The sequence below is a fragment of the Podarcis vaucheri genome (assembly GCF_965113315.1).
Source record: "Podarcis vaucheri genome assembly, chromosome: 2".
In the NCBI taxonomy this organism is placed as follows: Eukaryota; Metazoa; Chordata; class Lepidosauria; order Squamata; family Lacertidae; genus Podarcis; species Podarcis vaucheri.
This window is the reverse complement of record NC_138760.1, coordinates 35,068,165-35,094,928: the sequence shown is the minus strand read 5'-3', so window position 1 is coordinate 35,094,928 and position 26,764 is coordinate 35,068,165. Positions and strand designations below refer to the sequence as shown.

General features: G+C 47.5%; 1 protein-coding gene across 3 annotated transcripts in view; it reads right to left on the bottom strand.

Moving 5' to 3' along the window:
* Nucleotides 1-24,876, bottom strand: part of CYTH1 (cytohesin 1) — a 57,507-nt gene extending 32,631 nt beyond the window's left edge. The window contains exon 1 of one of the 3 annotated variants that reach the window (XM_082213298.1): nt 24,726-24,876. In XM_082213298.1, coding sequence (XP_082069424.1) covers nt 24,726-24,753 — 28 coding nt within the window. In that variant the 5' untranslated portion in view covers nt 24,754-24,876. Of the gene's footprint in view, nt 1-5,326; nt 5,350-9,622; nt 9,825-24,725 lie in introns of those variants that run through there. The other 2 variants (XM_082213297.1, XM_082213299.1) reach the window with 2 other exon arrangements.
* Between the last annotated feature and the right edge of the window lie 1,888 nt (nt 24,877-26,764).

The following is a 26,764-nucleotide window of genomic DNA, read 5'->3' as shown; positions in this document are numbered from 1 at the left end:
CCCTCCAGCTGTTTTGGGACTACAACTCCCATCATCCCTAGCATACAGGACCAGTGGTCAGGGATGATGGGAATTGTAGTCCCAAAACAGCTGGAGGGCCAAATGCCTGCTCTAAGGGTTCATCAGTTGACCAGGAAAACATTATAACTGAATAGTCAATTGACCACTTCATTAGGACATAGGAAGATGCCTTCTATCAAGCAGGACCATTGGTCTACCTAGCTTAGAAGTATTTACAGTGACTGGGTTTCTCCAGCGTTCAAAACAAGAGTCTCTCCAGGTCTCACCTGGAGATTCCCTGGCTGTACTTGTTTATTTTTAAAGCTTTGGTGGATTTCATTCTCAAAGTTAAAGGTCTTTTAAAAACACACTTGACGATTATTTGACAATACGGGGAACTCCCCATTTGTGCGTGGGTTGTGTTCCAGGTCATTGTGCGCATCAGCGGTTGTGCGTAAACTCATTCCGCCCCCTTCTGGGGCCAAAAGCAGCGCACGTGTCAGCTGTTGTGCATCAATCAGACACACACAAAATGGTGGCCACCTGTATCTGATTGGTCTATTGTGTGTGTGTGTGTGTGTGTGAGAGAGAGAGAGAGAGAGAGAGAGAGAGAGAGAGAGAATGACTGGGCAACATGTTCAACCCTCTCTCCAAACACCTGGATCCACATGTGGCTCAGGGACAGCCATGTTAAACACTCTTGCTCTCAAGGTGGTGCCCAGAGAAAGTAGAGAAGCCCTGCCCTAAGTGCGTAGGAAGCAGCCTGTTGCCTCATTAAATCCACGTGCTTTTCTCCCAGCACCCTCCCTGGTGCCCAAGGGCTGAAGCGGAACTGAAAAGCACAGGAGAGGTATTTTGGGAGAGACGCATGCCGGAGCATGCCACTCAGGGCGCTGCCAACAGAAACTCCTGCTTTTCAAGTACAGCGAGACTGGGCCTCTCCCGGCTGAGAGCAAGAATAGGGCACTTCACCAAAAAAAAAAAAAAACCCCTCAAATATCTAGGCCACAGCAGTGGCCCTACAGGAGTAAGCCTACCTGGCATTGCTTACTGTAACTGCTTGTCCCATATTCCAGTGCAATTCCCCCCCCCCCCCGCGCCCCCCAGGGCAGCATATCTTCATGGGATGTGCTCCTAGTGAGCCAGGAGCTCAAAGCACTCTTCAACTCTCACTAGTATTATCAGAACCAGGGCTTTTTTTCAGCTGAACTCGCCAGAACTCAGTTCCAGCACCTCTCAGGTGGGGGCCATAGCCATTCCAAGAGAACGAGGGAGGTGTTCCTGGTGAGTTCCGGCACCCCTTTTTCTAGAAAAACAGCACTGATCAGAACACTAGTCAGTTATCACTGCAACATGGAAGGCCACGTTCTGAAGAACTCACCCCATGTTTATATATTTATTAAAGTTATATTCCGGACTCACTCCCAGAGGAGAACACGATGAGAGATAAAGCAACAAAAACTTATTTTAAAACAATTCCAATACAGATGCAGGTTGGGAAAGACCTCGGTTTTAAAAGGTTTAATGAAAGAGGAAGGTGCGTACTTCTGTACCACATCCAACTTGACCATGGCTCCCCACAAATGAAGCCTTTAGCGGTCGCCACCACTAAACACAACTCACCCAACCAACCACCCAAAGAGGGGTCCCGGGAGTTCCCCACCCTGCGCCGCTCTCACCGTTCTCCATCCTGAGCACCATGCTGCCAGCAGCAGAGAGATGTTGCAGACCACTCTCTCTGTCCGTTCCACAGTTACGTGCTGTTCTGCTGGGTAGACACCTGAGTCTGACTTGCTGTCTGGCTGCGGCTTCCTGGAATGAGTCAAGTCTTGTCCCAGCCAATGGGCGGCCCTTGCCTTGGAGGACAGGCGTCATTACAGTCCTGGCCTGGCGTAACTGAGATAACCAGCAACGCCCTGTTCCTTTGCTGATCCCTCAGCCTCCGGAGGGCCGTTAACCCCCTCATGCTCTGGAGGCAAGGAGGAAACTACAGCTTGACGGATGTAAACACTAGCTGGCATGATCTGTGCGGGGTGGGATAGCAGAAAGATCCCCTCCCAAGCCTGCAGCAAAGGGTGGGGAATCACAAACTATTACGCACATTAGAGTGCAGAGCCAGTGCGGTCCACTGTGTCAAGACTAGGGCTGAGAAAAGACTGGCTGAAATTTCTGTGCAGCCCCTTGAAGCTTGCTGGCAGAGGAGAGAAGAACCACAAAGTGTGCCACCTTGAAAAAGTGGGTTATTAATGCAGTGAAGAAAAGCATGTTATAAATGCTTTTAGTCTACCAGGAGAACTGTTATTAAACCATCCACGGGCCCAGTCGTTCCTGAAAACAGCTTTTGAATCCTCAGGTCATTGTTACAATTTTTTAGCACCCCTCCCTTTTGGAATTTGAAACTTTAAAAATTCAACATGCCCCAGCATGGTAACTATTCTTCATTTGTGGCATGTGGTGTTTTGTTTTGAATGACATTTATTCAAAACAGGGGCTCCCAAACTGAAGTCCATGAGCTTCGTTCAGGTAGTCTGCACTGTGTCTGGATTTGTGGCTGAGGATGGGAGGCAGCAAATCCATCACATAAAATATTCCGACAGATTTTAAATTGTATTTTTACTGCTTCTTTTATTTTTACGTTGCGTTCTATTGTATTACAATTTGAATTCTTCAAAATGCTGTAAAACACAATACATAAGAAATGAAAGGAGCAATAAAAATATAATTAAAAACCATGCAGCATCCAGCACAGCACATTTATTTATTTTATTTTATTTTATTTATTTGTTTGTTTGTTTATTTATTTTATGTATGTTCTTTTCAAACAAAAGCAGAAAAGCATTACAGTACAGACGATTGCAAGGGTAAGAACATTACTGGGAATGAACATGTGACATGACAGAATCTAGCACAGCACATTACAATTGCTACAACAGGTAGAAAAATCTTGAAGTGGTCTACCCAAGACCCTCAACCAATTTCAAGTGGTCCATGGAAATCAGGAACCACTGCCTTGCAGAATGGCTAGTAACTTGCTATCCAAACCCAAGTTAAAGTAAAGGGCAGCTAATTCCATCCAGTTTAGGCCTCACTGGCATTCATAGGTCTGTTGGACACATTTGCACACATTTTTGTGAACACCGTATGCGTAAAATTCACACTGTTGTGTAAAATGCACACTTTTTCAATGCTTTTCAGTTCACTCACACACACCACCCCCCATGACGCTTGTATTTCCATGCACACTTTTTCAGCACCGAAAATGCACTGTAAGATGTGGGGAAGTGTGTAACAGAACAACACAGATAAGAGCTGGCCATGTGCTGCCCTCTGCTGATAATAAAAAGGCATTGGCCCAAGCAGGGGTCACATTTGTCTTTTAACCCATCAAGCCAGTAGAGGACTGCAAAGAGAACTCCTTCCTGAAAACAAACTCATGAACCATTACAAATAATCTCTCTGCTACCACCTCTACCCCAGACTGCAAAAAGCAATTACACACATTTATGGTCCAGTAACTATATGACTGCAGCTTACTCCTTGCACTCTAGGGCTTCTGCAAGCTGTGTCTGAGCACATATGTGAATCACTGTAAAATCACCGTGCAATTTTTGCTGGGCAAGATTTTACATTTTAAAAGAAAGCATCATACCCAGACAGCTGCCCAAAGGCAGACAGGAGGGCACCTAGACTAAAAGAATAGGTGGGAAAGCCCTGGCTCAATAGAGTGCCAATTAGTAAGTCAAGCAAATGCATAGATTCCCAACGCACAATAACGCATTTTCTCCCTGAGGGCCTTAGAAAGGAGGGACATGGTGATGCTCCAAGTCTTCTCCATCATTGCTGATTTATTCACACATCTTCACATTCCCAATCTGCCCAAAAACTTCATCCAGTTCACTCCACACGACAGGGCTGGCTGGAACGAAGCTTTGTAAGACACACACCTCCCCAAACGCAGTTGCAAACCAGAAGTGGTCAAACTGCAGCTGAGGAAATCATACACAGCTGTAGAGCCATTCAAAAAGTTGCTCCCAGGCAGTTCAAGAATCGAATCAGAAGTTAATGAATAAACCTTTTGGTTTCCTGGGAAGAGGGATTGGCTGTTAAACCTCTACTCTGAGGACTATAGCTCTGTAAGGGGAATAGGGCCCTCTTAACAACTCTCAGCACCCTCAACTAACTACAGTTGCCAGGATTCTTGGGGGAAGCCACGACTGTATAAAGTGGTATGATCCCGCTTTAAATGTACAGTGCAGTTGGGGACCTAATCTGTATGCTTAGAGGAAGGGTAGGGGTATTTCAGTCCACGGTAGAGGGGGACAAATGTGGCTTTCTGGGCCTCTTTATCCATCCCTCATCAGGTTTCTCCCCAGACCACACATGTCACTGGCCACACTCTGCAGCAGTGGTTCCCTATTTATATCCCACACAGGATACGGGGGTCTTGGTGGCCCACTTACTGACTTTCCTGCCTGCTGTAGCAATTGTATTTCTAGTGCTTCTTTTATTTCTTACACACTGTATTTTACTGCATTTCATAGAATTCAAATTGCAATGCAATAAAATACAATATTATAATAAAAGGAGCAATAAAAAAGCTGTTAAAAATCAATAGGAGTATTTAACGCGATGAACTTGCCAATTGCCATCTTCAACAGCAAATCCACAGAAATGCTGCAGACCACTTGGATGAAGCTCACAGACCACCAGTGATTCAAAGGTCACAGTTTGGGACCCCTGCTCTAAATCAGCCTGGAGTGGTTTTGCCTGACTGGAAGCTGTCCTCCACTGTGGTAATACTAGCATGGCCAGAGATACCTGTGCATAAAAACCTCCGGCTTTAGCGCGGAGTCCCATACAAAGGGAAAATTCGCATCCACAGCCCTACCCAGCTTTGCCTCTGGAGATGCCCACATCCGCCTCTGTTCCTGCCTACTACCAGCATGCAGCCTGCCCCTGAGGGAATGTGGCATTTGAGCTGAAAGACCTGGTCTAGCTAGGGAGAGAGGGTACAATGGCTTTTGTAAAGTTGTTCCTAGATTAAGAAACTTTGGAGTGCTCCTCTAGTTTAAATAGCGTCTGACAAGATCCGGCTGCCAACAAACTTTTGCCCGTCTCCTCCAAGTTGCCAGGCACAAACGGGTTCAAGGCACCACAAGAAGTTCCTGCTCTCAGCTGCTTTTGCGACCACATCCTGTTTTCCTAATGACAGTTGCCTCTCATTGCTGCATCAGATACGGTAAGACTTCAGTGCTGCCAGGAAAGGGGCTCCATTTCTAAGTCTGCCAGGCCCATTATTTTTGCAGAAGTGCAACCAATTCCTCACTTTTAAGAGGCAGACACACACAGGGCCCATCACCCCACTCCTCTTCACTCACAGCTGAGGCATAACAACAGCCCCAGCCATGCTTTGCCTGGAACCACCTGGCTGTGCAGAGTACAGGCCTCGTTTCCATGGACACCATCTGGCTTCCGTTTCCCCCTCCCAGCTCCTGCCAAGGCAGAATCCCCTTCTGTTTGACTGTTGGGGATGGAGCTAGCAGCCATATGGGAAACGGCTCTCCCCAACGTCTGAAGAGGTGGGGGGAACAACACAACCAGCCCCTTGGGTTCCCCCTCACATACTTCATGACAAACTGCAGCTGTGCCCTGTTTGTAAGCCACTGGGCGATGGCAGAATTCCTCTCCCAGTTTGGCAAGAGCTTGCAGGCTACCAGCCATTACTCTGCAATATCTATCCTACTGCCAGGCTGCATGGTAGAAATTCAGGCAGCTGTTGATACTTTGGTCCTACAAAAGAATGCCTAAGAAGAATCTATCTTTTTGTGGGAGTGGAGCTGTATGCCTTTTCGCACAGGATACTTCATAAGGCAGAAGAAAAAGGCAACTAGACCCCAAGCTTTCTGCCCTCCACAATTTAGCTGTCTTCCTCACCTGTGGAGTTCTGCATGGCTTTACAAGCTCACCCACCATGCTTTAGTCACTAGTCTCGTATGCGATTTCACTTTCCACATTTTGTATTTTAGGAAATTCACTGTGAAGCAACAGGAATCAAAACCCTGTTCTGCACACCCACATATGGTATCTTCTAGACCAAGCGATTTCACCTTGGTTTGTTTTGCTAAAAATAAGCCTCAAAATCTTTAACCTAAACCCCAAGTTCTGAGGCCAGAATAAACATGATGCCCATCCAAACAATGCTGGACTGCAACTCCCATCATTCCTGACCACTGCCATGTTGCCTGGGTCTGGTGGAAGTTGCAGGTGGACAACATCTGGAACAGTACTAGACAGAAGCTAAACTGGGATCTACTGGTAGGTCTAAGTGACATGCAGTAGACTACCAAGGATTTTTGACTCTGTGTTTTTGAACTTCCCACCCCCCAAAAATTAGGCTGCTAATGAATTAATGCAAAGTATGGTTTCTATACATGTGAACAAGTCAATGAAAAATTATTCTTAGTTTTTTTATCCTAAAACTCCAGGGTCAGCTTACAATTGCTGTTTGTTCTGTTTTACAATGCAATTAAAATAACAAACTTTGCCAATGAAAACAACTTGCATTCCTGTTTGGAGATAGCTGCAATTGTAGCAGGGGGTTGGTAGGAAAACGGTTTTCTATGTTGCTAGGCTTGCCTTTGACCACTACAGAGGTAAGCAGTCCTCATCAAGAAGTGAAACACATAATGAAATAAAATGCAAATCTGCCACCTAAGCAGTGGTATTCTTGCCTTCATGGAATATTCAAACATATATGACAATGGTCAAATAAATAGGCAATCCACTGACCAGTGTACCAACCCTATGTCAGACTGAACAAGGGAAACAGCGAAACTAGATTTGTTGACCCAAGAAATAACAAGGACTGGGGCGATGGGAAAGGTCTGAAACAGCCATATTCCCTGGCTAGGTTTTATGAAGAATCCATCCATGTATTCACACTGCCTTTCATAAATACTAGGGGGCAGAAACTTGTTCTCTTTTTAAAAGGGGAAAATCAGGTTCTGAAAATTGTTGGGAAGATACCAGATACAGTGGTACCTCGGGTTACATACGATTCAGTTTACATACGCTTCAGGTTACAGACTCCGCTAACCCAGAAATAGTACCTCGGGTTAAGAACTTTGCTTCAGGATGAGAACAGAAATCGTGCTCTGGCGGCACAGTGGCAGCAGGAGGCCCCATTAGCTAAAGTGGTGCTTCAGGTTAAGAACAGACCTCCGGAACGAATTAAGTACTTAACCCGAGGTACCACTGTACTCTATTAGTTGTCCTTTACAGCTGCAGATCCCTAGACTGAACTCACAAGAACTACTCCCTGGGTCCAAGAACTCTACAGCAAAACTTTCAATACCAGAATGCAAGGAATAACAGAACCTGGGGCTGAGCCAATGAACCGGAGAACTCAATGTTACAGGCTTCAGTGCTAAGGCTGCTATATTCTCTCTGTACCTGAACCAACAGTCTCATACTGTGAAGTGGCTTTAATCCTGGATCATTCTATCTGGCCTGCCAGCCTCCCCGCCAACCTAAAACCACAAACCCTCATCAGACAAATCAGTACCCTCCACCCATCCTGTTGTCACACAGCAAGGAAGAAGAGACAGAAAACAAGCCCGTCTCATCAAGTGCCCATACATAGTAAACTTGCTAATCTTTCTTTAGTAGAGGCTCTGTGCAACAGGCAGACATTCATTCCACAGGTGAAATTTTGCCCATTGTCCGTTTTCCATACTGGTGAAAACTGTAGTTGGTTTAACAGTTGCATGACTGTTGCATTCAGTATGCAGGTCTAGAAACACACCCCTCCCTCAAACCCCCTCCCAGGGTTACCCGATTTTGCTGCTGGCTCTGTTCAGTTTGTTTTGCTATTTTACTGTACGGAATAGATTTTACTGTAAGCTGCCTTAGTCAGGTTCTTCCTCCAGTAAGGCAGCTCATAGGGTGTGTGTTTTTTAATGTGAAAATGGGGTTGAGAATGGAATTGGCCTAAGGCCTCAGCAGCCGCCTTTGTGTAACACAGTCCTTTCCATTCATCATACTCCACAAGGCAGACATCGAACGGCAGTCCAGAGTTTGTGACCCATTACAGGTGATGCAGTGGTTAGAGCTGGGGACCAGGGTTCAAATCCCAACTCGGCTATGAAGTTTGCTGGATGACCTTGGGTCAGTTACAGTCTATCCCACCTCACAGGGTTATTGTAAGGATAAAATAGAGAGGGGAAAATGAACCACGTAAACCACCTTGAGGAAGGGCGGGATATAAATGCAACTTCAACACCTATGACAACTATAGCATATGCTCTTCCTCTAGGGAGGTCAAAAAGAGGTCACAGCCACAACCCCATTGCTAGGCATCAGCAAAACAATGATCTGCTCTCACACACTTTACAAAACCTACTTCAGATAATAAAAAAGAAATCTTCACAAGAATATGTGGAAAACACACACACCTCAACATGTCAGCACAAGTGACTCTTTCAGAAAATATACAAACACCGGGACAACATCTCCATGAGTAGGGACTCTTAAATTCAGGGTTGTGGCCCATGTTGGGCAAAATGTTTATTTTAATTTATTTATTAAATCTGTATACCACCCTTCATCCGTAGATCACAGGATGGCTTACAACATAAAAATACAAGATAAAAACACAAAACACATAATAAATAGAAGACGACAACAACAACTAAAACCCTCCTCCCTCCACCTCTTCCCACAAACACATTTAAAAGGGTATAATCAGCCAAAGGCCTGGTTAAAGAAGAACATTTTTGCCTGGCGTCTACAGGTACATAATGAAGGCAGCAGGCAAACCTCCCTAGGGAGAGCATTCCACAAATGGGGAGCCACTACAGAAAAGGCCCGTTCTCATGTTGAGACCCCCTGGACCACTTGTAGGGCCTCAGAGGATGATCTCAGGGTCCAGGTAGGTTCACATAGAGAGAGCCAGTCCTTGAGGTATCACATTTCAGGGGGCTGGACTAGATGGTCCTTGTTGTACCTTCCAACTCTACAATCCTATGATTCTACAACTAGCAGAGCAGGTTGCCTGTGAAATGGACTGGAGTTTGTTTCCTCACATACTCAGATTCAAATACAGATTGCCAAGGGGATCAAAACACAGAACTGGGTTCAGCCTTATTGTAACCAAACACAAGGCAGTGAACCAATTGCCACCTCTTCCTTCCACCCATACAACAGAGGTTAGACTGGTTCCTGAGCCAAGGAATCAGCAGGATGGATTCTTCCAAGCTCCTCATTCCAAAACAATTCAGTCACCTGTGTGTTTTTTTGAGCTCCAGCGGATAAGGTTACACTTTGGCCGAACGACGGTGCACCAAATCTCAGTAGGAGGAAAGCAACATCATAGCTAAAGGCTATGAAGCTGTGGCCCTTGCTCCTTTCACCAGCAGCCTTCACTTAGAGGGACACCAGTGCAATATGCCTGTTGTGGCTTCGCTTGCAAGGGACAGGGCATAGGAGAGGATGACTAATCCTGGCCCCACCACAGACAATATACATACTGCACACACCCCAACTTCTGGCACCTCATTTCTCCCAGCATCAGCACAAGACACTCCTGGACATAGAGAGGAGAGGCAAAATATAAAGCACCTACCTGGATTGGTGGCTACCAAGGTGGAGGGGAAGAGGAAAGCTTGGAAACTGGAGGCACAGAGCTCACTGACAGTGCCCATGATGATGCCCTTGAGGCAACGCCCTCTCAAGACTGGGAAAGGGGTGCTGCCCTTGGGCGGGTGAGAAAGGCCTAGCAGGTCAGAGCCAGGCACAAGGTGGGGTGCAGAGGCCGGAACATCAGGGTGCCCACTTTCTCAGCACCAAATGGCTTCCCAAGCAGCAGCCTCCACTTCCCCCCTCTTCCAGACAGTGCAAGGGGGCGGGGAGGGAAGAGACACAGCAGGAGAGGGATCCCCAGTCCGGCTGGAGCAGAAGGAGCAGCAGAGACTCCCACGCACGGAGTCCAGCCAATCTCAGCTCCCTGCCAGGAAACTGTTACTGTTCCCGCTGCGCTGGACAGCTGACGAGAGACGCACAAAGCCACTTAGAGGGCAATTCAGTTTGGGAACTTTTTCCAAGGTGCCCCCCCCCCGGCTCCTCCCCGGCCACTCCTCCCAGCTGCCCAGGAGAGGTTTGGGCAAGGGGTATTTTTAGGTCGGTTTTATCCGGCTGCATTATTACAGCTCTAAGCATCTTGTGAGCCAGTGGTTGCTATGCAACGGCCAGCACATAAAAGGAAGGTGCACGAAAATGTAACGCATGCAGGTGCCAAAGACGCATGTGTGCATAGATGTGCATGGAAAGTGCAAGGAAGCAGCAGGGTAAGAGTTGCAGAGTAAGGAGTCGGCGCGATTCCCGGCCAGCTAGAAAAAGGAGGATCGGGAGCAGCACCATGTGGATCTTGCTGGTAGGTGCAGCTCAAGACCACTTCTCTAGGTGTAAGACCCTTTTCTCCGAAGCTGGTTCCACCTGAGCAGGAAGGCACTAGCCAGTTGGATCCCAATTACAAAGGTTTCAAAAGCAAAAAAGGCTGAGACTGGTTGCTGCTGTGAGGCCCTGGCAACTGCTGGTGAATTCTCAGCTGTTCTCTTTAAAGGTTTTTAGCCCCCATGAGAACAGAAAGGTCAGCCTCACAAACTTGGACAAGACAGACAGTGACTGGCTATTTCCCTTCGACAGGGCTACTGGCTGTCTTTTAATTTGCTGGGGATCATGACAAGCCTGGTTTACACACCTGTCCCCAAAGCAGCACATCAGCCCCTTCTACATGCTTTTTAAAAGTCAGTTTCTTTAACACAGTATGAAGCCAAAAGTTTACAGAACAAGTTATGGCGATGTATTAAAAGTAATGCATAAAATCCAAACCATGTCTGCTGTCTGCACAAGGGAGTACAAACAATGTTTGATGTGTCACAGAATTGACACAGCATTATGCTTTCCACAAAACTATTTTTGTCTTAAAATAGATCGTGTTTTATCCTGCGTTGGTGGTTATGGTGAGACACAAAAAGCTGCAAAGAGGTCCATCCTTTTTGTGCTTCTGCAAATAAACTCAGTTTGAACTCTTCTTCCTTGCATCTCTTATTACACAGTCTCAGAGAAAACTTGTCTGGCGCAAGCCTCAAGTTCAAACACATTCCAGTCCACCTTGAACTTCTAATCCAATCTAATCAGCTGCACAGGGCAAGAGAAGTCTCACTGGCAAAGGTGGTGCTATTGCTGCTTCCCCTAGGATGTGCAAAGCAATATCAGATTAGCACTCTTGTTGAGAACTGGGAGCCCTACTTGGAACCTGCGGAGCAGGCAAGAGACATGACTCTGTTTCTGGAAGACACAGGGAAACCTGAGATGGCCAGAGTTTCAGAGGAAAGATTGGCAGGAGTGTGGCGAACCTGACTAATGGGGAATCCATAAAAGGCCAGTTAGGTGATAAGTGTGCAATTTCTTGTGTGAGAACTCATGGAGAATGAAACAGACAGTCCAGCAAACAGGATTCATTACATCCTCGTGTTTTTTCTTCCAATTCCACAACTGGCTCCCTTATGTCTCAAGAGGCTCGTAAAGAGCTTCTTCAATGGGGCCAGAATCCCTGCAGCACCAAGCTGAACAGCAGCTGAAACAAGGCACAAGGGGAACTGGCAAGCTTATCTCCACAAGCACAGGTGCACATCCCAGCTGCGGAGGACGTGGCAGCAAGAAAGTGCACAGGTGCTAGCGCTGTCTGCCAAATGCTTCAAGAACAAGCTTACATTAGACAGCTAACAGCATGGGTCCCCTGTCTTAAAAAGGAGAACACAGAAAAGCTTCCATATTCATCTGATACGTTTCCACTAAAACTCAACCTCACTATTCTTTTTCTGGATCTCCTAATCACCTGGAATTGCTCATATAAAAATCATCTTCTTCGGCGATCACTCGTAGCTGAGTAAAATGGTCTTCCATGAACACAGTCTTAACAATGAGTCCATAAGTGACTGTGGAGGCCAATTCTGGATCCACACATCTTTCCACAGTGAGGACATGGGTTTCCGGGAGGGGGGCAACAAATGGAAACAATGATTTCCTCTCCCTCCACAGGTGTTAATTTAATCAACAACACTAACTAAGATTATCAATTACGGCTGCTGCAAATTTAGTATCTAACTGAATTATCACAGACTGCATTATATTACCATTTAATTTCAAATTTACGTTTCCTGTCTTTAAACTCATAAGTGAATATACTCAACAACCAAGGATCGCACTCCAAGCATCTGATGAAGCCCATAAAAACATATCTTAACAAAGTTTGTTTGCCTGTAAGGTGCATCAAAAAGGGGGAGAATGCCCTCCTCCAATTAGTTTTTAAGGTGCCAGAAGACTCTTGGGTTTTTTATGTATTACATCTATCCCTCTGGAAGTTCTCCCCAGTACTTCTGGAAACACACGACTCTAGCTTTCTCATCTATCGAAAGTTCAACATAATGTTCCTTCTGGCAGCTAAATGCTAGACTGCTGGAAAGTGAAAGTTTACGGAAATCCCATTTCATAATAGTTTGATAAGCTTTAGGATCTATTAGCACAGGAACAAAACAAACCAAGTAATTCCCTTAGCATGTGGCTCCAGTTCTATTGCTTCTTACCCACAGTAGAGCAAAGCAAAATAATTGGCCCACAAACTAATAGGGTTCAGGACCCTGACAACCAGCACCCAAAGTAAAATATGTGTGATTTTTATTTTTTTACACACACAGAGGCAACTCCCCGTTTGTGAAAAAATGAGCCATCGTTTCTGAGAAAAAAAATCTCTCCATGATAGCAAGCAGCAGAGAGAGAAGAGGGAGGTGCTCAGGAGAGGTATAAGCCAGATCAATCAACAGAAGAAGCAGAATCAGAGAAGAGAATACCCATGAAAGGTTGGCACTTCCCTTGGCATAAGCGACTCCAGAAAAGCCCATCCCTCATCCAATAGTTTACAAAATGTTAAAATAAAAAAATTCCTTCCTGTAGCACCTTAAAGACCAACTAAGTTAGTTCTTGGTATAAGCTTTCGTGTGCATGCACACTTCTTCAGATACCTTCTTGGTGAGGTTGATGGACTTCCATTTCATGTGGCTCAATGTGGTGCCTTCCATGGTTCCAGTTACAGATAGGTAGCCGTGTTGGTCTGCCATAGTCAAAATAAAAAAATTCCTTCCTGTAGCACCTTAAAGACCAACTAAGTTAGTTCTTGGTATAAGCTTTCGTGTGCATGCACACTTCTTCAGATACTTCTTCAGATACTGGTATCTGAAGAAGTGTGCATGCACACGAAAGCTTATACCAAGCTTATACCAAGAACTAACTTAGTTGGTCTTTAAGGTGCTACAGGAAGGAATTTTTTTATTTTGACTATGGCAGACCAACACGGCTACCTATCTGTAACTGGTTTACAAAATGTTGTATGCTTTAAACCATGGGTAGGCAAACTAAGGCCCTTGGGGAGGAAGAATCAGGATACAAACCTATTAAAATGAACGAACACTGCAGGGTGGTATCTACTGCTGAGATTTGCCAAGGGGTAAATGCCCAGTAGATGACACTTCAAAGAAAGGTGGCTGTATCAACGTTGCAAAAGGCTCTTTAACAAGGCTGAGCTACCAGTTCTCACACTGTAGTCGGTGCCTGAGACTCAGAAGGGGAACTAAAGGAGCCCCATAATGACTTCTGCCCCAAATGAGTAGGCAGAGAGAAGAAGAACTCTTTTCAGACAAGCTCTACATACAAAAAGAAGAGCAGGCCACTCTAGTTAATGAAACCCTCATACATCAGATATTGATCCATTGCTGCTTCAGTCTCTGAACTGGCACACAACTAGGCAATGACAAGACTTTGGGGCAAGCGCTGTGCCCCCAGAACTGAATCCAAAGTAAGGTGGAAAGACAATGGGAATTATTATCCAACAGGAGGACAAAAAAGCCATCCTGTTACTGTATGGTCCTGGTAAGTGAAAAGAGAAGCGTGGGGGCGGCAAACAGTTAATGTTTCTGGTTTCGGCTGAATGAAGCTAGCAAGCAAAGCTGTACCGCTGGACCATTTACTGCCAGCCAAATGAGTAGAGCAATGCCTCCAGGGAAAGAGCCCTCTCTGCCCCAAATAAGGCTCCTGTTCCTTGAACAGCTGCATGCCAAGGTCCGTAAAGTCCATTATAGGGTAGCAGAGACCAGGGGCACCGCTTGGGGAACCAAATTTTGTGGTGTGCCCCAGATTCCCTTTCCTCCGCCTCCTTTTTAAATTAAAAAAAGCAACCTTTGCTTACTGTGCAGCTAAGTGCAGTGCTAGCAACAGCCTTGCCATCTTAATTTACCCAGAGGCACACTGTACATTTATGCAAATCTGCATCATGATCTGTTTCCCAGGTTCTTTAAGTACCAAGCGATGCCCCTGGCAGTGAAAGAAGCAGCTCCGTATGCAGAGCTTCTCCTCGATATGCAGCTGATTAAAGAATCGGGACAGCAGCCTTATTCGGGTCAGGACGCATTGGGGGATATGAACTTTTAGCATCCTATGCCATACAATGGGTAAACTAGGTGGGAAAGCTTCCAGAAAGGACCAGTGCTAACATATACTCTCCCCTCCTCAGACCCAACTTAGCAAGATGGCGCAGAAGGAGGCCATGGTCATCGATGTTGAAAGCCACTAAGAGCTGCAAAAGAACCAACAGGGACACACTCACAAGCCATTCCCTAATGGAAGCCATCCACTGGCGAAACAGAGGCTCTTCTGTCCCAAACCCAGGTCTGAAGACAAATTGAAATGGATCCAAATAATCAGCATTGCCCAAGGCCATGCTGAGTTGGGAAGTCATCCCATGTTTTAATAGCTTGACTAAAAAAAATCAATGAGACCATGTGATGTAGTGGTGTGTTGGACTAGGATATGGAAGACTAGGGTTCAAATCCCCATTCAACCATGACGCTCACTGGGTGATCTTGGGCCAGTTTGTCTTAACCTCACGTGATTGTTGAGAAGATAAAACAGAGAGTAGAACTACGTATGCCACCTTGGGCTCCTGGGAGGAAACGCGGGAATATAAACATGATAAATAAAGTTTAAAAAATGAAATGAAATGAACTATCAGGGATTGGAGGTTAGTTCAAGATTTGTAGATCTGACATTCATTCATTTAACAGAGATTTGACCGCTGCCTACAAGGATATAGGAACCATGTTGTCATTCAGTTAGGCATCCAGCCCATAAAGCACGCCCTCAGTGACCAGTACATTTGATAAGATGCTGGACCTCACTACTCCCAGGTGTTGTAGAAGGCACCCCATTCAACAAGCAAGACTCTGCACAAGCACTCCTCCCAAGGCAACAGGAGACATTTGAGGAAATGAGAGCACATCTCAAGAACTAGAATTCACATTTGAAACCTGTTCCATATTTTTGTGTGTGCACATCAGTCCCCCTCCCAGCAACCCTACAACCCTCGTCCCTGTCATTTTACAGCTTGAGAACCGAGGCCCAGGCATTTGCTCCAAGAGAGTCCCACAGGTGAAGTGACCCACTCCCTGTGTCCTGGACACAGGCTTCCAAAAGGTGACAGATACACAGCATAGACTGGTTTGAGACCAGCTGAAAAGCCAAAGGATTGCTAGGAATGTGCTTTTTTAGGAAGTGCCAGAAAAGGTCTGCATACCCACCTATTATTTTATTTGTATACAGTCCTATACCCACAGGTCTCAGGGCTTCACAACATAGAATCACAATATAAAAACATGAAATACATAATAAAAACTAAAAACAAGAACAACCCAATAATTCTACAACCCTCAACAGCATGCCTATACTGTATAGTTCAAAGGCCCACTGGGAGGCTTGTGGGGCATCATTCTCGACATTTAAAATGAGAAAACTACACTGGGGTTAATCTCAGCAAACACACATTCCCAAAGCCACTTTCGGAGAGATAACCTGAATGTGGAGGTGGGGATAAGGGGCTTGCAAGAGAGAAAAAAGGCGGTGGGAGGGACGGGTGTGCAACCCCTCCCAGGCCTGCTGATACTGCAAACGCTCTTTTTCCACCTTGTGCATGCACACTCCGCTCCCTAAGCTCAGTTCCAGTTTCAGAGGTGGGGTGGGGGCATAATTAAAAACGGGAGAAGCACCCACTGGGAAGCTCAATGCCTGCTGCTTGGAGCATAAAAGCTGTCCTTAGTTCATGCAAGGGGTAGATCAAGGTGGTCCAACATGCAGCCCTTGAAAACATTCAGTGCTTCTTAGTGTGGCTCGAGTAGCCAGCTTTGTCATTGCTGCTGTGAGGGGCACGCAGAAACAGCAAAGGCACTTCTTGTGTCTCCCTCAGCCTCTGCAAGGCCATATAGGCCAGCCACCCCCCTCCTCCCCTCTAACTCTGCCCAGGATGTAAGCAACAACAACAAAAACTATAGCAATAACAACGCATTAATGTGAGAGAGGTTATTTCCCCTGCAGTGGTATTAAGACAGCTGAATACCTCCATGTATATTTTTTAAGGCGGCAGCCCTGTGCAGTCTGCATTTACCTGGGAGTATGTCTCAATGAAATGAACAGCATTTACTTGTGAATAGGCACGCATTAGGCTTGCACTGCTTTTTGACCTGAGCAGGGCTTTATCCCAGGTCAGCTTGCATGGAGTCGAAACCCTGTTCTACTGATCACAGCCTAGCAACCTGCCCTGATTCAATGCATACTTACCTGGAAGCTGGTCTCATTATGTTTAGGAGTGCTCACCCTTAAAATATATTAATTGTGTATATTAAATCGCATTGGCCATATTACAAATGCTTTAATTAACAATATGGAAATTTAATTCAGTGTGCGGCCCCCAGGTTCTGTGTTGAAGTACTCCTGCGTTCCACTTGGTCTAAGAGGTTGGACTGCCCTGGGTTAGGTCACTAGTGGACTTCTCCATCTCTAGAGAGCAGCAGCCATGCATTTCCCCTGTGGCCTACAAGTATCGTAATTTTTGCTCTATAAGACGCACCAGACCACCAAGACGCACCTAGTTTTTGGAGGAGGAAAACAAGAAAAAAAAATATTTTGAATCTCAGAAGCCAGAACAGCAAGAGGGATCGCTGCACAGTGAAAACAGCAATCCCTCTTGCTGTTCTGGCTTCTGTGATAGCTGCGCAGCCTGCATTCGCTCCGTAAGATGCACACACATTTTCCCTTACTTTTTAGGAGGGAAAAAGTGAGTCTTATAGAGCAAAAAATACGGTACCTTGGTTCCTCAGCCAAAGACCTTCCAACCTCACTCCTTTCCCCATCAGCCAGTCATGTATGCCCTCCCAGCTCTTGCAGCAGCCCATCCCCCATTCCTCCTCAGCTCTTTTTACAGAAATCCTTTAATCCTGGTGGCCGGTAATCCTTCATGCAGTACGATTAGTGCCACAGCCAATCTGCTCCAGGCTGGGACAGGAAGCTCAGGCACCCAGACCCACCTGCCTGGGGGAAATATACACACAGAGAGAAGCTAGGCAGTGAAAAGCTAGAAAGCATAGACATTGCAAACGTGGGATTTCTTTTTTCTGACCTGTCTGGACCTTTGCACAAGTCAAGTCTACCCAGGTCTCAAAGCTAGGGGGGAAGATGGGGGGGGGAATAGAGGCAAATGTGCCCTGATCACACATAACAGCAGAGATTTTAGCAAATGCAGAAGTCATGTTTTGCAATGAGAATGCATTTCACATCAACTTCCATTTTATTTTCCAATTTGCTTCATTTACTAAAATCTGGATTCCTGGAGGAAAACATCATTGGCAGGCTGGGGTGATGGAAGAAGGGAGAAAGGAAAGGTTTCTGGGGTACAGTTCAATGTGTGTGGTGGGGAGAAGGGGAAAGCAGGGGCAGGGACACTCTAGGACCCCTGAAGAAGGAAAAGGCAGAACTGTAAAAATCCATATCTCTAGGAAGACTCTCCTCTCAGCCTCCCCACCCAATGAACATTGTGGGTATTCAGCCTTTGGAATTCACTTTTTCTCCACAAAAACGAGAACTGGAAACAAGTTCTTTAAAACAATGAAGACAGATTCCCGTCCTTTTGTTCAGATGTTGCTTTAGTGAAGAAGCTTCCTAGCCTTGCGTAAACGTTTGCATCTTTCCCAATACCTCAGCAGTACAACTCAGTGGGTGGATAGGAAGAACAGGAGCTTCCGAAAAGAGTGAGGAATACGCAAGGCTAGCAACACTGTCCTGAAATCACAGAAATAAGCCAAAACATGGGAGGAAATAGGAGACTCCTGGGAAGGGATGGGAAGCCTGAAGCCACCCCAAACGAGCCCGTTATTTGGAACCTGCGTATTTCCCTTTGTCTATGTCTGGCCAAGCATCTGCTTGTCGAACGCAGCACAATGCCGTTTCGATCATTCAGGGCCTCTGCCGTGATGCGAACCAAGAGAGAAGCTGCACCCTCAGCAACATTCCACCAGCACCCCTGCCCCCCCACAGCATGAGAGCAAAGGACAGACACATCTGTTTCACTTCTAGAGCAAGTTCCGCAGTGAATGCGCTGACCAAGCAAACTAACTTTGTTCCACAGCAGCTTGTATCCACAACACCATCACTTCACTGAGCAATCACTTTTCATACAGATCTGGGTATCCACAACGTTGCTAAAGAGAGAGAAACGATTGCTCCACCACAGCAGGCCTCTTGCGCAGACAGAGTGCACAAATGCACCACATGATCAGCCTGGGTGTTGTTGTTTTTTAATTATTATCTTAACACAAATCACTGGCAACCACAAGTTTTGTATTTACTCATTTAAAAGCAAAAAATCAAGTTCCTATCCTTTCTGAGCATCAAACGCCTTTGGGAAGCGTGCTGGTAGCTCCAGCATGAACTTAAAGACAAGAGGTGAATGGAAAGATGCCTCCAGTCATGTGACCAAAAGATCTGTGGGTACTTAACCCAGCTCCCTATCCACTCTCCTAAGAAACCTGTTTCCCTGTTAACACAATGCATGCCCCTCCTGCCAGCCAAAAGCATTTAAATTCTGCAACAGCTACCTGCCCCCCTCACACAGCCAATCAGAATATAAGAATGCAAGTGAACTAGATGCAAGAGGCAGTCAAACCATGGGATAACTTTTTACCTGTACACCGCAGACAGCACACAGCAGTGGGGTTCCTGAGGCCCAAGTACCCATGTCACCTTGTTTGGTGCTCCTGGTTCTACTTATACCATCCTTGTTTGGGCCAAGCAGAATTCAAGGATCGCCAGCTGCCATATCACAAGCGAGCGCCTCCTCCCCAAAATCCCACGGTGTGTGCTGGGCATCTCTCTCACAAGAGGACCAATTCACCTCTCTGTTCTCAGAGCAGATGCATTCTCAAAGCATTTTGCTTAATAAAAGCCAAAGAATAAACACGCTGATCTTCAGAGCTGCTTCCGATTAATCATAGGGCATCATGAAAACAATACCGCCCCTGCCCCCCACAGGTTAAAACCACAGGGGATTACTGGAAGTGCTCAGTGTTGGGATTCAGTGGGATAGCAGTGTCCAGTCGGGAGACTTGAGCACCACCTGCTGGCCTTAAAGCATCATTTCAAGCTCCCTCGATATTAACGAGCCTTTAAAAAGTAGGCTCTTTCAAAGGAAACCAGGCTCCAGAATGCAAAGGGAAGTGTGCAGATGTTATTTCCTTGTTGGCAAGGGCAACATACCTATAGCAACAAGGTTATAAGCACTGGGCAACCGCAAGCTGCCTGTCTTCCTACGCAGCTCCAAGGGAAATCCGTAGCGACAGTCTGAGAATTTGAGAAACTACTGATGGAGCCCTGAGCCATTTGTAAATGCTGCACAGCCACCCCCCACTGCAGTCTTATTGCCCTACAGAGGTACTTCGACATTAAACTACTAGCACACACTGAATGGGACACTTGCATCCCTGAACCTGCATTTTTGGTGGGCAGCTGCTATGTGTCAGGGGACAGCTGCCCCAAAAGGATATAGGGTCCTGCAGCAAATGGATGAAACACGATACCATCTCCTGCCCTGTTTGTGTGTCTAAGGCCTGGAGATTTTATTACCAAGCCAGCAGGCAAGGAAATGCCCACTGAATGCAAACCACAAAAAGCAGGGTGCAAAAGGCCTGAATGCTTACATTGTGGCAAAGCAGGCAGCCTAGAGGGCAAAAGTCTGCACCGATGGAGCAAAACGGCCAAGCGCAGGAAACTAGGTGATAAAAGACGACAATGAGGTGGAGCTTTAAAGGTTTCGTGTGTGTGCGCGCGCGCACGTGCTGTGCACAGCTGGATGAACCCTGCAGCTGCCTAGCCCTTCCCTGGGTTATGAAAAACGTCCATGGACAGGGGAGAGAAGGACAGCAAGGGCAAAATAAGGTGAGTCATGGGCAAGCCACACTGAAGGAAGGGCAAACTGGGAGGGAGGGATGAGTTGAGCTTGCGTGACACCCAAGAAGAGGAACAAAGAAGTGGAGCAACCACCCAACTAGGAGGAAAGATGTGCGACAGAGGATGTGGTGTTCACTGCATGAGTACACACACAGCTGCCTCTTTCTTTCTCTGTGTTGTCAAGTTGACATAAGTTAGGAGAGGGCAGAGGAATTTGTTAACTGTTTCAGAGCCTGCTGTCTGCATTGGGCCCATCAGAGTGGCCTCGTGTGCTCCAGCTCCCAGCACAGCCAAGCTATTTTCCATTCAGCGTGTCCTGAAAGCTCATGGATAGGATCAATGAGAATGTTCAGTGAGAGCCCTGTAGATTCAGAGATGTCCCACGAAAGCTTTCTGGGGGGAAATTCTTGTCATTACGCGAGTTGCATACATTTGCAAGGGTAGCCTTGCTTCCTTTTTGGCTGGAGCAACCTGGCAACTCCCATGCAAATATGGATAAATTTAGCTGCCCTGTAAACAAGCGGGCCAGTAGAGGAGAGCCAGCTGCTGATTTCAGAAGCGACTGTCCTACAAGTGCACTAAGATGAGACACAGCAGGCTTGTTTTGAGTTTCCAAAACGGCAGCATGCTCTGCACGGAACCCCCTTCTCTCCACCCAGGCTACACACAAATCTACATTTTCTCAGATGTAAGCAATCGCCAAAGTGAACAGGGAAGAAAGACATTTCTCCTCCACAAACCTAGAAAGAGTACCAAGACCAACTCCTCTCCACTGCTCACCAACTGTCCTCTAGGTGTGAGTGATGCAATATACTCAGGTCTCAGAGAACGAATGTTCTGACCTGCACCAGGTTACAAACTAGCCCCCCATGCCCATGAACATATTTCCCTCCACACTGTAAAGGAAAATACATTAGGATTGAATCAAATCAAATCGCAGTCTGGCTAGAAGCAACCCCTCGCCGGCACATGGCAGCAAAAAATTAAAAAATGATGCGTGCATACAATAAGTATTCAACAGCCCTTGTTAACGTTATTGTAGAGAAGCCATAATCACAACCTGAGCCATAATCCCATTTTTACAGCAAACACATGATAACCTGTGAAAACAAGGAGCTCAAATATACCCAGCTGTCAGTGGCAACCACAGCAGAGCTCAACCTCAGAGCCTCCACCCTTCAGCTCAGCCTGGGGGTTGAGGGGAGGAAGGAGAAAGCATCAGTCCCTGGAATTGCTGCTGTCCCTAAGTCACCTCTGCTGATGAACAGGCGGGAGGACCCCTCCATGTGACTGGGCAGTGCTACCCAGGTTGGAGACGCACAGGGCTGAGAACCATGGTGAGCAGAACTGGGCAGGCTGCCACTTGCCTGAAAGGGAGATTACCCCTGTAAATCTAATCCATCGCTCACAGTACAGGCTAGATGAGAAAGCAGCTGCATGCATACATCGTTTAAGCACCGCTCCACTTTCCCCAGACACCGTCTTTGGGATCATAGCAAGAAGTGAGCAACACAGCTGGAATATTCATGTACTAGGCAAATCAGGGACAAGCCCGCTGGTGGCAGGGACATGTGTGCCTGCTGCTTGAGAGAACCGCCTGCCTCCCGGGCATCACCTACAGCTTCAGCCTGGGCCTCTGTGATTAATGGAGATGCTGCATCCATGCTCAAAAGCCACCCGAGGTTCAAAGCTAATTTGTTTGCCAAATCCACATACAGGACTCAGCAGCACAGGCACATCAAAGGGCATCTGGCCCCAGAGGTCCCAGCGTCAGCGCACTGGATAAAGGAAGCCCAGGGTGCCATTTGCACGACAGGGTATGCCACGCAAAAGGAGGAATAAATCAAGCAACCCTCTACTGCCCCAGCGTGCCACAGCTTCTAAGACACAGATTTGAGCTCACAGCTCTGCTGGGGAAGCCTCTAAGTCAGCCAGTCACCCATAACTGGGTCATACATATTAATTCGTTCTCCTGGTGCAACGACACTGCAGAGAAGTTCCCAGTGTTAAAGGAATTGGAGTGGATTCGGGGGAGATCGCCCTGGGAGACTCCCTCCATTGCAGTGTCATACACAGAAAGCTGAATAAGCAAAGGACCAAAGACTCTTTGAAGTGGAGTGTCTCATAGCTTACTTGCAAGCCAAAGTGGCATTTCCAGCACAAGGAGTGACCTCCACAGTTCAGTTTTACATGTAAACACAGGACCGGCCCTACCATTAGGCAGAGTGAGGTGGCTGCCTTAAGCAGCAAATGCTAGGGGCAGAAAGCAGCAAAAAGGACCTCGTGCCACCTAAGTGACCCTGCCACCTTCAGGTGAGGTGGAGGACACTGCCCCATTGTCACTGTTGAAGTAATATTCAGCTTCCGATCCTGTTGGCCCTTCTGTGTGGAATGAGGGGGCCACCACTTTGTCGTTCTTACCTCATGAAGCAAAACGACATGGGACAGCCCTGCTCAATCAATCAAACAATTTTGACAACACATATCCTACATCAGTATATTGAATGTACATTTCTTTCCTTTTTCCAAGGGCAGAAACATCACCTCAATTTGGAACAAGAAAGGCTAGCACCTTGGCAGCCTGCGCACCAGACGAAGTGATTTGGGCTACAAATGACAGCAAATCTTGTCTGCTTATTTTGAGGGCAGCTTCTCTGAAGACAGGTGCTTAGGAAGTTTTAGCTATGTTATTGCCTGGCTTGTTGCAACATTTCTAAATTTGTTCCAGTTCCTTCTAAATGTGGGTTCTTTCAGGAAACCGGCCTGCCCCACCTCTTACGCAAGACAGGCCTGTGTGTGAACCTCAAATCCTCCAAGCCCAAGTCTGCTGTCCCCAGTTCGGGATATATCAATTCCAGTCAGTGGCCACTGGGGTTAGGAAGGGCACCACCATCGCTCACCCCCCCCCGAACAATGACATTTTGCGAGCAGTGCACTCACTCCCACCACTTCTGCAGAATACTTATACCTAGCACTGTAATTTAAGGTTTGGGTAAGATGAGAGCCTGTCTGAGGGCCTCCCACAAGTCACATGAGGCGACATGCCTGGCAGGGCCAGTCATCCAGTCCTTCGCCACTAGGCCATCTCCAGGGCTCCTGCCACCTTTTTAGAAGGTGATCTGCACTGGCAGGAAATGACACTTGGAAATGACAGTTGGACACACAGATCAGAGACATCAGTCCAGGCCCAAAAAAGCAACCCCTCCCCGTGTGTGTGTGTGAGCAACTGAGAGAAGAGGCACCAATGTGACAGCTGAACCCTGCCTCAGAAAGAGCCACGTTCTCCCTCTTCCCTGAGAAGGAGAGCGAAGGAGCCAGGCAGAAAGGGGAAGCATCTGCTGCTCATGCAGCTGTTGCTACCCTGAAGTCACCCCCACAACCCTCCTTCCCTTCTCCGAGAGGCAGTTTACGCTTCCCTGCCCAGCCTAGAGGATAAATGCCGGCACGAAGTTCCCCCCACCAAAGGCGCGCAAGCCGACCAACACACACGGCCCAGCTGTCTCTCGTTAACCCTCACCGCAGTGCTCAGCGCAAGGGGATCCACCCCTGACCCTTCCCTGTAAATACTTCTTTTTGGAGTCTGGCCACATTTACCTCCCTCCCCCTCAAAAAAGGCGGCCGCACGCCTGTTCCCCCCAAACCCCCAGCCACCGACTCCAAGCTCATTTCTCCGCGCACCCCATTGTAATGAACAGCTGTCCTCGCCCTGCGACCACGGGCTGGAACAGCTGCCCAGAAGCTTCCCTTCTTCTCCCCCCCCCCGGGAAGGGCAGCTGCCCTCCTCCATAGGGGGTGATTAAGAAAAAAGGTAGCCCTACCCACCCACCCACCGAGATACCCAAGAGAGCACCCTCTGTGACCCCACCCTGAACCAATGGCACCTCACCCCGCACCGCACCACGGCCTTGCACAATCTCTACTTCCTATGCTCAGGAGACGATCTCTCCTCGGGATTTACTAGCGCACCCTCAGAGTCCACTCAGGCAGGACCCCCCTCAGGACAACCGGCCACACAGCTCCCAAATCCCGTTCATCCTCTCTTGCTAAGACCAGGAAGGATGCAAAGAGAGACTCCTTCCCAAATCCGAAGGTGTGTGTGTCGGGATGGTGGTGGTGGGGCAGCAACTGCACATTCCCCGCTTTAAGCCAAGGACAGTTCGCTGAGCATGCAAGGGCCACTCCCCCCTGCTAACTAGTCGCAAGATTAAGGCTTGAACGAATCCCTCCCTCCTTCCCTGAGCGCCCCCACCCTTGCCATTAAGACCCGCCCCCGCCCCCCACCTTGGCCCAGCCAAAGATGCTCCTTCCCGTCTCCTTGGATGCATCTAATTCATTCGCCAGCTCACCGTATCCGCTCTCCTCGTCCTCCTCCATGTTACCAGCCAGACTCCTGCACGGCTGCTTTGCCCGGCTGCTAAAGCTATGCTGCTGCTGCTGCTGCTGCTGCCGCCGCTACTCAGCAAGTTCCTTCCCACCGCCGAGCACACGTGATGGGAACTGGGGAGGGAGGAGGAGGAGGAGGGCGGTGGCACCTCCCCCTGAAACCCGACGCGAAAGAGGCGAGGCTTCGCTGCCCACGTGACGGGCAACGCGGTCCCGAGCCTCGGAGCAAAAGCAACGGTTGCTGCTCCTGCACGCTGCAAGATCCGGATCCGGAGCACGCTGTTTCTGCGCATAGCAAACTGTGTTCTACTCATGAACACCTACATTAATTGCAACTGGGGAGGAGGAGCGCTTTTTGCTGCCCCGCGCCACGCGGTGCCCACCTTGGTGTCCTGAGGACAGCGTTGCTGATAAAGGCTGGAGAGATAGCAAGCTGCCTCCCTGGGCTGCTTTGGGAGGAAGGGCGGGTTATTAATTAATTTAAATTTAAATAGAGTCGGTTTTCTCAGGAGTCAGAGAGCGGGATGTGCCTGGGCGCCGTGGGGTCTCCTGTGAAGCAAAATGGTCCCTTGCGTTCCTTGTCTTGCCCAGAAAGAAGAGTTTGGATTTGATATACCGCTTTATCACTATCCGAAGGAGTCTCAAAGCGGCTAACATTCTCCTTTCCCTTCGTCCCCCACAACAAACACTCTGTGAGGTGAGTGGGGCTGAGAGACTTCAGAGAAGTGTGACTGGCCCAAGGTCACCCAGCAGCTGCATGTGGAGGAGCGGAGACGAGAACCCAGTTCACCAGATTACGAGTCCACCGCTCTTAACCACTACACCACACTGGTTCAGAGGGAGGAGTCGACGAGGCGGGTGTCACTAGGAGGCTTGCTGTTGACAAGAGGATGGGGTGTAATTTAATAGCAGCAGAGTATTAGCTTTCTTACAAAAATAAAAGCGTCCCACCCGTCTGTGAGAAGTGGGAATTCCACTCCAGGGTGCTGTGGCCCAACAGGCAGGATCAGGGCCAGCCAAGGACATTTTGACAGCTGAAGCGAACCACAACATGGCTCCCCTTTTCCCACCAGGAAAGGAATGAAGATCTACATCAGGAACAAGGAGTGCCAATAAAGATATACTTCAGGTTCGCTGCTCCTGTGGATCCTGCCACCTGGGTTGCCTCACCTTGCCCTGTGGGTGGGTCAGCCCTGGGCAGGATTGACCTTAGTTCTCTACCTTGGATTCTCTTTCAGCACTGCACATTTTTTTATAGAGGAAGAGATGTTAGTAGGCCATACATCATCCGGGGGGGGGGGGAGCGGAGTTGGGCTCACACTGGCCCAACTGCAACTTGATTTTGCACCCCCAGCATGCTTCCACCCCCAATCTGCAGGGCTACTCTGCCTCCATTACATGGGGACAGGAGAGGTTAAAGAGGGGGGATTGACAGTGCTTAGGAATAGTATTTTCGTTGTTTAATAAACTGGGAAAGGCTGTTACCAGTGAAGGAGGCCAAAGTCAGGAATCCATCTGCATCAGATACTGTGATCAACCCAACCCCTCTTCAGGTGTGTTTGAGAATTCCTGGGGTATGAACAGGTGTCTCCTTAGGGAAGCAACTAAAAACGGAACTAGCTCCAGCAATTAACTATAATTGTTATTATATAAGCAAGAAGCAGCAATCATTTTAACATACTCCTATTTTCACTGCGCCACCTACGGAGTCCTGTAGTAGATTTAGAACTCTCAGAGCTACTTAGCTGTACGGTATTGTGGCTAGTTATTCTGGATTAAAACAAACAAACTTGGATACTGGGTAAAAAGCCATATATGCATTTCCATACATATTAGGCGTCCCTGCCTGAAAACAGGAATAGCACTATAGAATGGTTTCTTGAGCAGCAACTTCTGCTTTAGCACCTACCATTTAATCAGTGTGACAGGCTGGATAGTTCAGTGCTTATAATGCAAGAAGACTCCTTGTGGATAATATTTACAATGATTTCTCAAAAGTGTG